The 17,867-nt window shown below is 37.9% G+C and overlaps 1 protein-coding gene across 50 annotated transcripts in view; it reads right to left on the bottom strand.

Moving 5' to 3' along the window:
- The window catches only part of TCF4 (transcription factor 4), a 362,778-nt gene that overhangs the window by 94,284 nt on the left and 250,627 nt on the right, over positions 1 to 17,867 (bottom strand). For 4 of the 50 annotated variants that reach the window (XM_059041443.2, XM_059041444.2, XM_059041451.2 and 1 more), the window contains exon 1: positions 1,182 to 1,480. The exons of the other annotated variants lie outside the window; for them this stretch is intronic. In XM_059041443.2, coding sequence (XP_058897426.1) covers positions 1,182 to 1,250 — 69 coding nt within the window. In that variant the 5' untranslated portion in view covers positions 1,251 to 1,480. Of the gene's footprint in view, positions 1 to 1,181; positions 1,481 to 17,867 lie in introns of those variants that run through there. 50 annotated transcript variants of the gene reach the window in all.

Here is a 17,867-nt window from a genome sequence, read left to right as displayed (position 1 = left end):
CACTTCTATCCATGTGTGTGCATTCCAGTCTATGCTCAGCTAGAAATAACCGTTATACATACATCGGCACGTATATACACTCACGCATATACCGCCACGCACACATGTTAATTCGCCTGCGCCAATCGCTACAGCTGAACTGGGCCTGCTTGAAAGCTCTGATCGGTCCCTTCTGGCCCAGCTATCACACCCTGATTAAGATCAATCCAAATGGAAGTTCAAAGTACACAAAGAGAGCAGTTTGTAAATGGCTGCTTTTCACTTTTCCCCCATTCTCCTTTTCTATTTTAAAATAATAAAATTTTGCTTCTCTATTCCCCAACAACTCTTCCGGAGAGCTCCACATACCGATTTGAAAATATTGAAATCCTTTTCCTTCAGAGGGCCCAGCCGAAGGGAAAAAAAAAAAATAAACCTCCAGATGGCAAGTATAAACCTTCTGCTGGGGTTATGCACAAAATACCAAACACATTTTTTTTTTTTCTTAAATAAAGCGTTTCTGTTGGAAGGGGGGGAAAATGAGGAAAGAAGCCACACAACACAAATAACTTACAGCAATACTGTTATATGTATGAATGGGTCCCTGTTTTTTAGAGTTTTTTTCTTCCCCTTTTTGGCTTAAAAAAAAAAAAAAGCTTATATAATCTACTTCTTAATTAGATGTCTCAGTTCTATGTCTTTGCTCTATTTTAACCTCTCAGATTCTCTGCACTAAATTCATTTCACTTTAAGCTTCCAACTTAGTAAGACTGGATATCACAGAACCTCGGTCCAGGGAGAAACTTACCCCAAATTTCCTCTCAGCCTACCTGCATCTTTCTCAATATCTGATTTTCCTTTTAAACAGTCATTTGGAAGGAACAAGAATTTTCCAAAAGTTTTTTTTTTTTTTTTTTTAATTTTCATCTTACCACCTCCCAACTTTACCTTGACTGCAAACTTTCTAAAGCTCTGAAACCCATCTATTTTTTTTTTACCCTACTTGGGTTGGGGGAACACAAGATCAAAAAAAAAACCCAACAACGATACCCTAGGATTGGCAAAGGATAAATATTTCATGGCACCGCGGAAGGTGCGGCCGTCCTGCGACAACTTTGCAAACAATGATCACCGCCTAGGATGCTCAACCCTGCGACAATAAAACTTGTCAAAAATCCCCCTCGCAGCCCGCGTCCGCTTACCGCTTTCCCATTATAGTAGTACATCAAAGAGTTGCCGCCCATGCCCGGGATTGTGTATGCGCAGTACATGGTCTCGGATTCTTTTTTCTCCTCAGTACCACTCTAACAACTTTTATTTCAAACTCGCTGTCCCTTTTTTCACAACAATTCCTTCAGTTGCATTTTCCCATATGGCCGGGCCAAGCGTGGTGAATATGCAAAGCAGGAAGAGACCATTCCTGGCGGGCGGGGGAGGCCGCCGCGCTGCTGTCAGACGCTCAAGTTTGCGCAGCGGAGCTGGAAGGCAGCCCGGCCCTGATGGAGCTCTAAATCCTAATGCATACGCGACATGGATTCAACTTTTCCGAGGGTTTTTTTTTTTTTATTAGTTCCTCGAATAATGCCGATTCGGACACATTTCTGCAGTCTTCACTTTCCCCCCCCATTTCTTTTCTCTTCTTTCTTTTTTCGCTTTCTTTAAAAAAAAAATTTTTTTTTTTTTTTTTTTTTTTTGGTGGTTGTTCTAGGCACCCTTTTCTTCTCTAAAATTTCCACCCAACTGCCTTAGGGTAAAAGTGGAACAGGGTCCATTATTGAGCAGAATACAAATGCAGTTAATTGACTCCCCCTCTCTCTCTCTCCCTCTCTTTCTTTTTTGTTTTAATTTGATTAAAAAGCGAGTGGCAGGAAGGGAATCGTATGATGCACATCTAATAACTCTGCCATCTGTCTCTGCTGCTGGCTAGCTCCCAGCATTGTACGCAGCTGCCTGAGAACCCGACTCGGAGAAAGGGGAGGGAAGGGGAGAGAGAGGGAGGGGAAAAAAAAAGAAAAAAAGAAAAAAAAGAAAGAAAACCACCACGTCTCTGACCTCGCTCAAAAGGAGAGAGGGGGCAGTGTTTTCTGACTGCCTGGTCAACAACCTACAAAACGGGGTTGCGGAATGAAACTGAGTAACAGTGCGGCCCGCCCGGGGCTCCGCGAGCCCTCGGCTTCGGCTTCGGCTTCCCCGGAACCGGAGGGAGGCTGGCCGCCCGTGAACTTCACCTCGCCACCCCGCAGCCGGCTGCGTGTCCCATGGATTGGGGCTGATGCTCCCCGCGCTGCGACCCGGCATCCCACCCTCCACCTGGCCACACTCTCGCGTCTGGAGTCTGGTGCTTTCCCTGTGGCTGTGGATAATCTACCACCCACTTAACGCTGTTTGTCTGCTGGGTTCTAAAGCAAGAGTTTATTGGTACCTCCGAACCTCCGACAGCTGTCAGTTCCTAAAAAGGCACCTCTCAGACCACGTTTTGGCATCATTCAAGTAGCCCCAACCCTGTATAAATATTTGAACAAACATTCCGTGCACATTTTCACTAAACTTAAAATTTTTACTAAACTTTAAAAGTGATTAAGAAAGCGAAAACCTTCCTTTACCTTGATGGATAACAACAACAGAATCTTCCTAGATCACAAGGTTTCTAACAAGCAAGTGAATAGATGTGCTTATGGTTTTATTTTTAAAAATATTATTATCAACCAACAAAAAGAGGGGGGAAAGGAACAAAAAAAAAAGAGGAAAGAAAGAAAGGGGGTGGGAGGAAAGGAGATGGGCTGACTTGAGCTTGCCAAATTCAGAGCATCACAGGAAAGGAGGGCCTCTGGGAATTGATCCCAAATGAAACTAAATCATTTGCATATGCCGAAGCAAATGCCACCCGAGCATACATCTATTCTCAAGAATCAACTTTAATAATTCAAAGCACCTATTTCCTTACAACTCAATGTGGTAACAAAACACATACAGTATTAACCTACAACGGCGGTATTGTGGTGTCGGTTCCGAAGAGCAAAGCCTTGGCTAATGGTGGAAAGTTTCCCTCACACTGTAAGATAAACACACACACACACACACACACACACACACACTGCACATGCACACGTACAGCGAAGGCCCAGAGGTTTGTCTAACTCACTTGCTCTGCATTTATTCGGAAGGTCCCCAGAGGTTTGTGTAAACAGTACTTGAATTATAATCACACATTTCATTCAAATTTCATGCTTTGAGGATTTTTTCCTCATTAGAACAGTTAGTTGTCAATCTGACAGGATCACATTTGTAACCTTTAAACCACCCTCAGTGTTTCATACATAAGGCCAAGGTACCCACCTACCAAAGGACAGTGTGTAAAAACCATGGCTTAGAAAAGAGGCTGGAATTTAAAGGGAGATAAGTTGGGTTTTTAGTTTTGGTCATTGTTCCTTTGTTGTTTCTTATAAAGACGCCTTATTTAGAAGCCTGTTTCTAGAGCCTCTCTAAATTTTCATTGGTGGACTGCTAGAAAGGTTTCTTAACTATTTTGATAAACAACCATTCTGCTTCACCTACATTAAATGCCTTTTCTTGCATATCTGCTAACCTATAAATGCCTTTGTATTCATTATGTAAGTATAAATAAAATTTTCATACTTTAAGGAGCCACAATTAATATTTTAAAAATTGAAGCTCTCGTTGCTTTTAAATATATTGTTAACATGTGCATAAATAAATATTTTTAATCTGATAAGGTGAAAGAGATTTTTAAACCCTGACAAATCAGCACCTGGGACTCAAAAAATTAAAATGGGACTAGAGCACTAAGCTTCCTGGCTTTATTAACTAATGAAAAAGGGTCTGAAATTTCAAAAGTACAAATTTGCAATGATTAATAAAGATACACTCCTTTGAAAGGTGCTCTTTGCATTATAACCAGTGAGACACTGAATGTATTATCATCCAGTGATGTTCAAGTTTTGGTTTGCTGACCTTGGAGTATATTTCAATCACAGAACTCAAGTCGGTGGCTTGTCAACTGAGACTTTTCTGCAAACTCAGACTTTGAAGTTTTCTTTGTGACAGAAATATCACCCATGATAAATTTTTAGTGTGATGCGTGGGGCGTTAGCACAGAAGTATAGAAACAACTGAAGCTATATGCATAAATTCATGTGTTTCATAATAATTTTAAAAGAAGTCTTAATCATAGCAGCCAATTTTTAAGGGACCCTGACCTGGTCTGTTGTTTGTTTTTCATCAGCGTAAAATTGGGCAAGTTACCTAACTAGCAGTAGCTAGACAAGAGTCCCTTTTTATCACTGAAAGGACTGGGAATGGAGGTTGGCCACTGAAAACAGTAAGACATCAAGCTCTCTGATGGTTAACTGCAAACACCATTGAGGACACTAGGGGTAGGCAGTGTGCCCAAGTGTTTTCTCTGCCACTTTTGGGGAAAAAATCCTTACCAGTATAATTATTGTTTAGAATACTGACCACCTAAAATACATCCATATTATTCTTAACTTTTTCTCTAAAGTTTACAGTTCTTTTGTGATTTTCCAAAAAACCCTTGACAGATATATTTGGGATGAAGGGGAACTGGGGACACATACTTACAGTTGTCACAAAAATTGGGGGAATATCTGACCAGAACTCGGAAACGCATGTGTATAGTATCACCTACAAGGTACACTTTCAGTAAAAACTTGCTGAATGAATGAAGGAATGACTGCATCAAAGAACAAGTAAATATTCTACACCATTTGAGTGAAGAGTCTTGGATTTCTGCATTCATTCAATCATTTCACAAACAATTATTTACCGTTTCCCAACCCTGGAGAGCCCCGTCATGGGATGTGCACAGGATTCAGAGAAATGTACAACACTCTTCCTGCCCTCAGAGATCTGCCACTGGCCAATGTCATGTGCTCAAGGTCATGTGACCATTGCTCTTAATAAAATGGAAAAAGACGACCAAAGACTAATGCTTTAATTGTGCAGTAGGGGCAGTCATACATGTATTAAACAATCGGACAACAAACTATTACGGGATAAGGAACTGAACTATTCACTCCCAATCACAGATCTCATTAAAGTGAATTCTGCCTCTTTTTCCGAATAATGACTGCAACATTACACAGTTACTTCGAAGTCCAAATACACCTAATAAACACACACATACACGTACCCTGCAGATTGCCCAGAATAAGACAGGTGCTTAACAAGTGACCTGAATGAATGAATGAATGATGGCCATTTGAAGGGAATGTCATTTCCCCCCCAAAATATAACTTGGTAGAACTTGTACAACTGCATGTTTCTGTTTAAGTCATTAAACAATTTTTTTTCATATGATACTTGCTTACTTACTTCTACAATGCTGTTCTCTTTGGCCTAGTACAGCTGAATTAGCTAAACATCATACCCCAAGGAAAATAGTGATATTCATCAACAGACAGTGATTACATAACGTAATGGGAGCAAGCAAACTTATAAAGTAAATGACCTCCTTAGGTAAATATCTACCCCATCAAAAAAATTTTGATAATAAGACAGTTAACTAATACATGTATAGTGATATACAATTTTAAAGAGCATACAGTTGCCTACACTACTTTCATCTTCATAACTAGTACTCCATGACAGGTATTATCACCCCTACTTTAAAGACAGAGAATTAAGGCACAAAGAGTCTTGGATGACATTTCATATAGATCACAAAGCTACAGAATCCCCAGGGCTTAAACTTGAGGGTCAGATATTTCTGTATGAGAATGGCCACCTCGCTCCTCTGCAGCAGTGTGACAGGGGCCAAATCATATCACAGGTTTGAGTTGTAGTTTCCTCCTCTTAACACAAGTGCTTCTTTTGAGGCATAAATGAGAGGACACCTCATTTAGCACAGCAGGGGCGTGTTATAAACGAGGAAATTTCCTTGTCCCTCCTTGCGCCTCTGCTCTCTCCTCTGTGCAAGAGTGCCGTGAAGAACAGTGGGAAAGCAATCCCCACCCAAAACAGGCAGTAAGTCACAGAAGTCTACTAAAATGGACAAAAATTATAAAAATACAGGACCACGCTAAACTCTTCACTACTGAGCAATCAAATCACCCTACTGGCATGAGAAGCTTGTATGTTCAGTTAGATACTTGAAATACATATTTTCTGTTGCTGTGTCAGTATCAGAATCTACGTTCTCATATTGAAACATACATGAATGATAAATTTGCCACGTCAGAGAAAGGAGCTTATCTGGGCTACCCTTATGCACTGAAAACAGGAGGTATTACTGAATTTAAGTTATTCAGAAGCTAAACAATCAGATTATTTTTTTTTTTTTGCTCTCCGGTAGGAGACATTTAATTCATAAGCTAAACTACTGTTGGTGTTGAGTTAGTAGTAAAAGGACACACAAGGATTGTTATAAAAATTTTAGTAAATGGCGATAGCTTATAATACCTAAGATGGGGTTGGTGTTTAAAAACCGACTTAAACTGCAATGACAAAAATCCACTTCATAAAAGATTTAATTATCCAAAGGAGGATGCACACACACACACACACACACACACAGTAAAAAGAATTTTTTCTGATGACTGTAACTTGAGACAGCCTTGCAATCTAGGAGTGAACACCAACAAACTTCCTGTATGGACATTTCTATATTTCTTTGTATTGAGATCTTTAGAATGGAAAATAACTATGTTCTCTGATAAGTGAGTAAGCTTTATTACTTTAAAACAATGGTTCTCTTCAATCGGAATCCCAATTATCGCAAACTTTTTTTGCCAAATACACATTTATCTGGAGAAAATACTTATCTCAGATAAATATACTTGTCACATAACTATAGAAATATTTCTCTGAAGCAAATCCGTATTACATGTAGGACTGAGATAAAGCACAAATCATCTCAGTCTTCTCCGGGGCATAAACTTATTCTCTTAGCACCATTTAGATGATTACAGGTACAATAGTTTTAAGAATTCGTAGGGTTCACATGTAGAGAAGTTTAGTTTGAAAGATGCTTTTATCACAGAAGAGTATCAAAATATCAGCATAGACTGGAAAATCTAAATTCTATTTGTGGCCTAATCGGAGACTTCCTACTGTTATCTTGAATTGGCTACTTTTATATGGCTTGGGTTCCTAGGCAGACATCTAAACGGTTTATCACATGATCAATATTTATTCTCTTCCTGGATGGTCAGATAGCTTGTAGTCATATTGATTACTAAGGGTGAGCAACATGGACTAAATTTTTTTGACCAGACTTCTGTCCCACAAATATTCATCTTCTACCTTTCTGTGGCAGTATTTCTCTTCAGAAGAAAGAGGAGGTTTCTCATTTTGCTTTATACGGTCTTATAAAAACTCACAGACATATTACTGTTTTGGTGACATACAGTAGTATGCAAAATAAATGCAAAAAAACTGGTTCCAAAGTTCTTGCATGCAGTTGGATCTGGTTAGAATCATTTTCCCACTTTTTCACATTTTCTCATTTCTATGGTAAAGAATACAATGAGGATGTCATTACCCATATGAACATAACATTTTCGAAGAAACTCAACAAGCCAGAGATATAAAATGGCACTACCCTGTAGACTGGGGAACATGGAGCTAAGGGCATGTATGATATGGTAAAGTGAAATAATACACCCAGTTGCAAGACCAGAATATATAGATTTTCATGTTTAATTGCAATGCAAACTGCACGCTTGACTCAAACTGAAGTTCACTTCCTCCTTCCTCAATTCTATGCAAAGACCTGTAACTGCAAAAGTCATACATTTATTCTACTACCAAAAATCTTTCAAACGCTGAATGAAATTAGAAAATGACAGTGCAAGTGACACTTCCAACGACTGAAGGAGATATTTTAGTTAAGAAGAAAAGCCTTCACTGCGCTTCTTATCTTTTGTCCAGGACATCAATCTCTTACCCCTGGGATAAGTGGAATGTTCTTCGGGGGAAAAAAAATTCCTTTAACCTAACCCAGTATGATCCATAGCCAGTCTCCAAGTTTGATACAAAAACAAACCATTTCTATTTTGGTGCAATGAGGAAGCATCACACTGGACAATATAAAAACAGAGATGGAGGAAGTTGACTCAGATTGCTGCACTTCCTAGATGAAGAAAGCTAGCAGGCTTACCACAATCACCTGTATCAAATGAAATAAGACGACAACTGTTTTTTCCGTCAAATTGATGCACGTGTAAAAATGAATTCCCGAAAAGTTAAAGGGGAAATCCTGGGTAGGTTTGTTTGCCTGGATGAAGGATGCCATTTGAGAAACTTCTAACAAAATGGATTGATGAAGCAGATTGGAATCTGGGCACAGGATGTACACAATTTTTTAAACACTGTGAATAAATCATGGGCTTCCCCATGCATTGCTCAGTGATCAGAGGGAAATGGGATATCACAATGAAAATCATTTTCATTCGAAATAGAATAATTGTCCAGGGTTTGTCAAGTCCCTTTGGGGGTGGGAATTCTAACAACTTCCTGAGGTTTCTAACTGTTGATGACCTTTCTTTGACATCACTGAGCAAGTAGAACAACGAATTGCTTGCTGGGCAGAGAACAAACAATTTTCAAATACTTTAATGGCTATCTCTGTTAAACACTCAGAATTGAAAGAGTAGGTAAAAAGAATGAAAAAAAAAAAGTTTTAAAATGGAAGTGAATGAGCATACAAGATTAGCATCCAATGCACATCCGTTATTGAAATGTCTATCTCAAATTCCTGTCTTATAAAGTTTCTGCCTCAAATATTCTTTTGTGTAACTGGGAACCAGCCCCCTCGGAGCGAGAATTAATGGTATTTCAGGAGAAAGGAGTAGCAGATTTAGGTTCCCTCAAGGCTGATCCTTAGCCTAAAGCTTAGGCTTGGTCATTGGTCCATTCCTGACCTAAATATCGCATTCTTTAACTCAAAATGACCTTGAATTTTAACTACTCAGTTTCAAAAACAAATGACCCCTTCCTCTGTTAATCATAAGCACTGAAACATCTACCCCACACATAAACACAGAGATGCGTGAAGAGTCACGTGAGATGTTTTGCATCATCCACTGAGACAAGTGCTCACAGCAAATTCCGTGTGTAACCCCCAAACAAATGGTTTGAAAAGGGGTAAGATGCAATTACAGAAATTTTTGAGCTTCTACTAAATAAAACAGAAATAAATTCATAAGCTTTCACTGAACACAAACAGCATTAAAATCAGAACAATTTGGCAAAAAATTGACACCGATGCATTTCCCTTTCTAACATTAGGCCAACCGAATCAGGTATAGGTGAGGAGTGCCCAAAACTCATACGGCAGTAAGGATCTCACTTCCATTCACTTCCGGTTGGGCAGAAACTGGTTTAAAATGACGTCTTCCTAGTCAAAGCCGGCATTAGTAGTTAATAGTGCCAAACTGCCAAGTTATGGTGCCTACAAACCAGAGGCATGAAAGCTGCCTCTACTTGTTTGACAAGGGTGTTTCCCAAAATGTCAGTCAGCTTTCTGGCTCCTTTGAATGGGATTATCAAACGCATTCTGAAAGTAAAACAACTTAAAATTTGCTTAATATGAGTCAAAATCTTAAACAGGTCACCTTTCCCATGCTTACACCCAACCGGAGATTTCCTTTTCTACAGCATGTGACACGTTCTCTAGTATCTGTTCAGAGCCTGCAAGCCATGTTCTTTATGGGGTCTAAGCACCTACCCACTCAGTGCTACCATATAGGTATGTGTGCGTATGTGTTGTGTGCAAGGAAAGGGCACAGAAAACACAGTAAACTTAAGAGTTCCTCAAGCCTTACCCATTTTGTACACGGCCTGTGTCCTTCCAACTTGCTAGCAATGTTGATCTATAACTGATCAACTTATAATTTTTTCAACAAAAATAAGTACATTTAAAAAAATAAAATAAAATGTTTGGGCCCATAGGCTTTTTCAGAGTTAAGCATTTCTGTATCAAGTCATTCTTAGTACCATTACTAAACAAATGGCTATATTTTATGATAAATCATTTTTAAACATACAAAAGTTTAAAAAATTTTAATTGTCTTTTTGGTGTTTTTTTTAACGACTTCCGAAAGAGCTAAAATTTCTGATTCTCCAAGTATGTGGAGATGAGACCTCCATCCCCAGCACCTGTTCTCCTGTCCTTATTAAAATAATGTGGAAGCCAGAAACCAAGACGTTGCTTCAAGTTCTGGCTTCATCTAAATCTCAGTTTCTTTATAAATATATATGTTTTGAATAAATAAGTGTTAAATTGTGATCATGACAGTTTTTTTCCCAACTTAAAAATTCTGTGATTTATGTTTTTATTATAATGCGGTATCTCTGGACAACCAATCTCTGAAAATATAAAGCCAATCAAAAGTTGTTTCTGCAGCTAAACAAGCAAAAGCTCAACAACAGGGAAGACATACACAGAAGCTGCTAGAAGCTCAATCACTATCTGTGGCCTCTTTCTTCATCTTGCCAGATCTGTAACTCTCAACCATCCAGAATCAAGTTCTGTAGTCACTTCCAGATAAGGACCATTCTAGAATATATGGCTCTTGAACAAAGTTTAATGCCATGAATTGTAGCTAAATAAATTGTGCCCCTACTTTATTGCCCCCAGATACTATAAATTTTTTAAAAGTAGAGATTACAATTTAAATTTCTTTGCCCCGCCCTGTAACAGTGTTATATGCATATAATAGGAGCTCAATTACATTTTTGCTCATTGAGTGAATGAGGAACAAAAAGAGATTTATTTCCTTCCTTTCCACAATGACAGAAATAATCAAGTCCAGAGTTGTCAGAAAAACACATTACAGCCAGCTGTAACTTCAATCTGAGAATAAGTCAAGTCTTCATGAAATGGAAAAAAATGAGTATATTATTAGACAAAAATTTTCGAATAGAGCTATACCTACATTATACTGATAAAACACATACGTACACATGTAGCTATGATGAATTGTTTCCCCAGTTTTCAAACGTTTTAATGATTATTTTTGATTTCATGAGCCTCGCCTTTCCCTCACCTGGATTATAAACTGCTGAAGAATAGGGATGGACCAAATTTTATTTGCTGGGCTGGCAGAGAGCATATTCATTTACACATATACTTCGCAGAAGGGGGCTTGGAGGATCTAATTTATCTTCCTTTCTCTTGTATAGTGTGGCTATTTTCTCAATGGAATAATTAATCGTGCCAACAATATGCCAAAGATATAAAAATGGATACATGCATTGTCACTTTTGAGAGGTGATACTGTTATGTCACTTAGTATGTGTGATGCAGACTCCTGTTTCATGTATTCTTTAGTTTTTCTTGGCAGGTCTCCCCTACTTATTTAATCTATATTCTACTTTAAAACTTCTTTTTATAAACATTTTCTTAGAGGTACAACATACCCTCCTATGGCTAGACATTATTTCCTAATGACGTGGAGGAAAACAAAACAAAGAAGCAGGTGCTTTCCATGTCATTTCCACATATTTAACCTTTTTTTGTTGTCCTTTCCAACACATTCCATTTAACCAGATTTTAGGCACGACAGAAAAAAAAAACTTTGAAAGATGTTATTTTGTTACATTGTTAAAAATATGCTGATAACAAAGAAACTCGCCAACAATTACAGTATATCTCATAGTTGATTTCATCTTTATACTATATATTACATTGTTACCAGGGACTGTGTGATTACATCAATTGTTGGACTTTTAAGAGACATAGTCTCTGTATTTATTAGTCCACAAGGTGGATCCGTGGTACTGGGCCCCTAGGAAGCATTATGAAATGAACTCTTGCTTGGAAAACTACTTGTGGCCACTTGTATCTCTGCAAAAATCTTCACAACGGCAGGAACTTTGGTCCATGGCTGTGCACTCTCCAGGAAGCCTGGCACTTAGTAGGTGTGCAATAAATATTTGCTGAATTTTAAAATTTGACACTTGAGCCTTAAGCAGATTCAAAGCTAAGTGGGTACATGAGGATATAGTATCATCAATCGCTCTCCATACTTTCTGGCTGATGTCAGATGGGGAGCTGAAGACTGGAATTTTGTGGATTAGAATCCTAAGAGAAAGGCACTAACATTTTGTAAAGACTGGTTTGAAATACACTTGAGATCTGGATACAAGTAAGTCATATCTTTCATGAAACAAGCTTAATGCATCTGGTCTACCTAACGTTTACTAATTATATAACAAACAGTTAATACACTTTCAATATCCTTAACTAAGAAGAAATGTCTGAGAGCATCTACAAAAATAAGTTATCATTTTAGTTGTTTGTACTTTTTAAAAAAAGTTTCCTAACTTACTGATTTATCATCTTAGAGACACCTGGTAGCAATGCACTAGTTAAGGACCTGTCCGGGTCTCCTTTTAAATTCCCAATTTTCAGATGTTTGGAAGGAAAATGCTAGAATCTTAAATTTGCTATGCAGAGCTGTCTGTAGAGATGCAAATTTCATTTAGCTCGCTCTTTATATACTTTTCTTTCTGACAAATTTTTAAAAGGCTAAGTCATTTTGAACCATACAGTGCATGGAAATAGACTGCTTTAATACTTGAGATGTTTTATCTTTATTATTTATGGCTCTTGCTGGAAAAAAAAAATACACACATAAAAACACCTCAACTCACCTCCGCATATCCTAATATACCTTAATTTCTTTGAATAAAATGCAGGTGCTTTATTTTAAATGTGGTCTAATGACTGACATTTCAAACCAAAAATCTTAGTAAGTGGCTGCAGTGCTTTACGTTGTTGGCGTGCATGGCGCTTGCACGAAGGAAACTAGGGCCATGCCACCCTACCGTGCAAAACATTTAATCTGAACTCTTTAATCTCAACTGTGGTTATCCATTTCGTTGTCCTGAAGGCTGCACGTTCCCAGTAAAGTTGGAAGACCGACTGGGCTTTATTTTCCAGCAAAGATTATTTCTGTTCTCTGTTGCTGAGTTGGGAGCACAGCTGTGCAAAGGAGTTTCAATGAACCAAGGGATGGTCAGAGAAAAATCAGCTTAAAACTTCACCTGAGTTCACAAACTATGGACCACACAAAACTTTTGTGAACTCCTCCAGAACCACAACCATTTACATGACTTTTAAACTGGGTCTGAGTCAAGAAGTATTGCTTGATATTGACCCTCAAGGGTATGTTTTTCCCCTGATTTTACCCAATATACACAGCCATGAACAAGGACTGAGCCTAATTTCATTCTCCATACAGTAACTAGCATGTTATTTGTGTTTCACAAATGAAATGTAATTGTAGGGACAGAGCCTCAACTGCTCATTCAAATCAAACCATAATATTAAGAGCATTATCTTCAAAAAATAACAGCTTGATTTAGTAAAAACATTCTTACTAATAAAAACAATAAAACATCCTAAATCATACTCCACATACTTTAAATAGCCTGAAATAACTTTTATTAATAGCATGTAAGTCTTGTATTCATAACTGAGTCTTCACAGTAAATGCATTAGGTATATTCTGATGAATTGTCATAGGAAAAAAGGATCTGCCATCATTTCTAAACAAAATCTCCAACTACACAGTTCCAAGATAAATCAAAATGGACCTTAAAGTATTAAAAACAATGGGCTAAGACACCTGGTCTAGAAAAAAAATTCCTTTCAGAAAAAAGGAAATAGTATAAAAACTCTTGCCTACTTAAAATGAGTTTTAAATAGATGCAGGGGACAGTGCCTGCACCTTTCTAGAAGTGAGAGCATATACCACAAAATAATAATTCGAAATTAAATAACTGATAATAGCAATTTGAGTTATCAAGTTGAATTCATAAATTACGACCTGGATAACTCGGAATTAAAATTATTAATTATTCAAAATAAACCACTGCCTGTTCTAGAAAAACATCTTAATCCTTACCTAGAGAAAAGTTACTATTTAGTAACACCTTTCTTCAGGGGCTAAGAGCACTCCATTTCCACCGACAAAAATACCCATTTAAATGGGTAACAGCCAAATATATACTGATGAATTATTCAGATTTTCTCAAATGTTGGGGGGCAAAAGGATGGTTTGGCAAATTGGTACTATATTTTCAGTTTAATTATAAAGCCGATTCTTAGGAATTAAAAATAATGTCTTAAAAGCTGACTGAGGACCAGATTTGGCCACTGAAGGCTGTGTGACGCTCTTGCTGAAAGACAAGAACAGAACAAACACATCCGAGCAGAGGGTGCCGGCCACAATCATGGAACTTACACCCAGGGAAACCTGTCCTTAATTTATCCCGTCGTGTGTAGATTTGGCAAGAATCTTCAAACATCATTTACATACCATATGCCCTGAATTACCTAGGCACGATGGCTGTGGATAAATATGATGTTTCAGGTCTGACTGTTTGCTTCCTTTTATAAGTTTTGCAGCTTTCATTTCATTTTTCTCTTTACTAAACAACTGAATACGATATTGCGTGCTGCATTAGAATGTTTTGCTAAATCAATAAATAGTTCATTGTGCCTTGTGATTAGAAAAAAATGATCCTGAGGTAGGTGACCAGGAGGTATTAGTTCTCCTAAGTAAGAATCAAATAAGGAAAAATCAGCTCTTTATGCTTTGGACTCATTTTAACCTTCGGTCTCTTTACTAGGCATATAAATGCGAGGCATTTAACAATTAAATAGACAGAAATCAAATATTATGACTTCTGTGGAACGTATAAAATTGGTCAGCAAGTTTTCATGTTTAAAATGTGTCCATGAAAATAGATTCTTGGTAATTCCTGTATTTATTTGTTCCTCTTATAATTAAAAGGCATTATTATTGTCTGGTGCCTTAGTTTCCCTCTTCCCCCAACAATGGTATTAACACAAACTTAGTAATATTTGTCCAGATTCTCACACTAAATTTAAAGTCAGATTGAAAAAAATGTATACTTAAACCAAAAAGATCAATAGCCTAAAAAAGGCTTGGAGCAGAGCTACGTACATATTTTTTGTTGTGTACTATAAATTTGACTGTATAAACTTCCAATTAAAAATGACATTCACACCATCATTTTTGATAGAATTTTGCACAGTAGGAATACTCATTAATGCAGGGTAATACAGTGTGATAAGCAGCTTAGACATCAAAATAGCAAAAAAAAAAAAAAAAAAAAACAAAAGCCAGTTGGTCTGCTCTTTACATGAGTAAAATGAAACTTAAAAAAATTAAATACCTGAGGAATTAATTAAAAAGAACACTTATTGGCATACATATTTTTTTTAACTATGTCGAATCAAGAGCATCCACTCTCTAGTCAGTTTCTACTGCAGAGGTCTCAGTCCTAGTACAAAAACACACAAACAAAAACATATCCATCCTATATCTGATAATACATTAAATGCATTTCAATATTCAAGATAGAATAAAATTTAAGTTGAATAATTTTACTTATCCTACAAGTACCCTCCTAAATAGACTGTGTGTATATCTATATACATTTATATATTTTTTAAAATCATTCAATTGAAGGTATCTGAAGTATCTGAATTCTTTTCAGCATTGGTAAAAGAGAGGCAGGCAGGAGCCCATCAGCTACAAATTGTGGCACATGGGTCATTTCATGATCTTAAACTGTAAAATACAAAGTGATTATATAATCCTCAGGAAATGGCAAAGGAGAAATAGGTAAAAGGCAATGTGGTTATTTCAGAATCCTATGAAATAATTTGCTTTCTTTAGGGGACAAGGAAAGAAAAGAAGCTACCCCTTGAAGACGGGCAATGAAAGGGTTAACAGACATATGCTGCATAATTAGGAGATGCATTAATGATTATGAATAGTAAATGATTTGGTGCAAAGAAAAAAATTTTAGTCAAAGGGACATGTACCTATCCTACATGTTTATTAGTAACTGTATATAACTAGAGAATTCTGCTATTAAGAATCTTGCATTATTGGTGTAAATACTTCCAAGGGTACATCAAATTGTAATCTTTCATATGACATCCATCAAACCAGGCTGGAGATTTTGACAAACATTAAACACAGTAAGGAGGCAATTATGTATGCATGATTTAATCTGCAACTAATTAATATGCAAATTTATTCATATGTTAGTTACTAAATTAAAAATGCAAAGAAGCCCTTATGGTGATTCTCGAAATTTTGCACAAACAGAACATTTAAAATGTAAGAAAAATGAAGTTTTTTAGAAACCTATAACACACTTTTAGTGTCTCCAGAACCTGTTGCATTAAGAAGACTCAAAAAAATGTTTGTTTAAATACTAGATAATAATTTAAAAGGTGTGCTAATTTTATGTGAGAATGTGGGAACAGAAAGGTTAATCAGAATTCTCTCGAACTCTTAAGAGATACACTCTAATTACCAGACAAATGGTATTCTATTTCTAAGCTTCCTTCCCTGCTTTTAGGGTTGTCAAAAGTTGGTCATCTTACTGATATCTTGTACAAATGGTTAGGGGAATAAATAGTATATGAAAGCGGCTATAGATATATTGAAAATTCCAGGGTAACTCTGAGACCATTTGGTGCTCACTAAACACACAATTCACTCCTCAAGATGGCAACTCGCTCTTTTTGCCTTTGGGGAACAGCTCTTTGCAAACAGAGAAATGGGAGGAAAATCTTGAGGAATTCTCCCCAACTCTCTTCCGAATGAATCCTTCAAAGAAAATAATGCCACTAACCCAAGAGCCACAACCTCCCCAAAAAGCAGAAGGTAATTCCATCTGAATTCAATCTGGCTATTTTAGCCCTGCGTTTTCCAGACAGCCCCAAACGGATTTGACTCTTTGATGGCAGATGAGGGATGTGGAGTCGTGTCCTTTGAAAAGATCTCTGGATGTCTGCATACAGGGGAATATCCATTGAAGTGCCTATCTTATCCTTTGGCACCACTGCCTTCTGCGAGAATCCGATTTCCCGGAGATTTCCTAGTGATCAGCAGTGAGATTTTATGTGGATCACCTCTGATCTGATTACCTTTTTCATTCGAAGTCCGACGGGCCATGTATACAGCTCCTGGAGCTGGCTCTGGGAACAGCGGTAGTGGCCTCAAGAAATCAACGCAAGTCAACTGTATGAGGAAGCACAATAGCAGCGTCTACGGCTCTTCCTAGGGCACTGAACTCTCACCCACGTTAGAAAAAAAAAAAAAAAATCGCCATCAGTCGCATCGCTGCCAAGTGACACACAAAAAGGAAGTTAACCATTGGTTGTTACTTTTATTCACAGTCTGACTCTGATCTCCCAGCTTCCCTTCGCCCCTTCCGATGCCAAGCGGGCTACAGCTTGCCCATTTCATTTCAACCACGGCAGCCAAAAAAAGCACTGCCCCACCGTGCAGCGACAAGCAGTCTGTTTTGATATTAGTACCTCAGTATGAGCTAGCAGAGAGTCAGATGTCCCCAAACTATGTGCCCTCCCCTGAGGGACTCGGTCCCGGCCTTCCTTGGCCAGAGAGGTGGTGAGCCTGCCACAAATCTTCAGCTTTGAAAGCACCGGGGAAGGAAACGCACCATCCACGGGGCTCGGGCAGAAATGGCGAGGAGAGCCTCTTCTGGGGAGAGGATTCCTGCCCTCCAATTTAACACTTGTGTCTAACTGGAAGTATTAACTCAGATTCTCTGCGCTCCCTGCCAGCCAGCATTCAGGAGCGCAAACTGAATTATGGAAGGAAAGGAGTCCTTTTCTTACGTAATTAAATCTTAGCAGGGGCTAGGAAGTAAACATCAGATTTTCTTATTTTTCTTTCATAAAAGAAAGAGGTCGATGTGGGATTCAGAAGAATAGTTTTTTCCTCACCGATTCTCAGAGAGGGAGGAAGACGGTAATAAAATCCTCCCTTGCTCTCCCCCAAACACTCTGCTCTCTTTGCTAAATACACAGAATCTGACTTTAACCTGGTTTA

The sequence above is a fragment of the Kogia breviceps genome, chromosome 15 (assembly GCF_026419965.1).
Source record: "Kogia breviceps isolate mKogBre1 chromosome 15, mKogBre1 haplotype 1, whole genome shotgun sequence".
Lineage (NCBI taxonomy): Eukaryota > Metazoa > Chordata > Mammalia > Artiodactyla > Physeteridae > Kogia > Kogia breviceps.
This window is presented reverse-complemented; position numbering and strand designations above follow the sequence as displayed.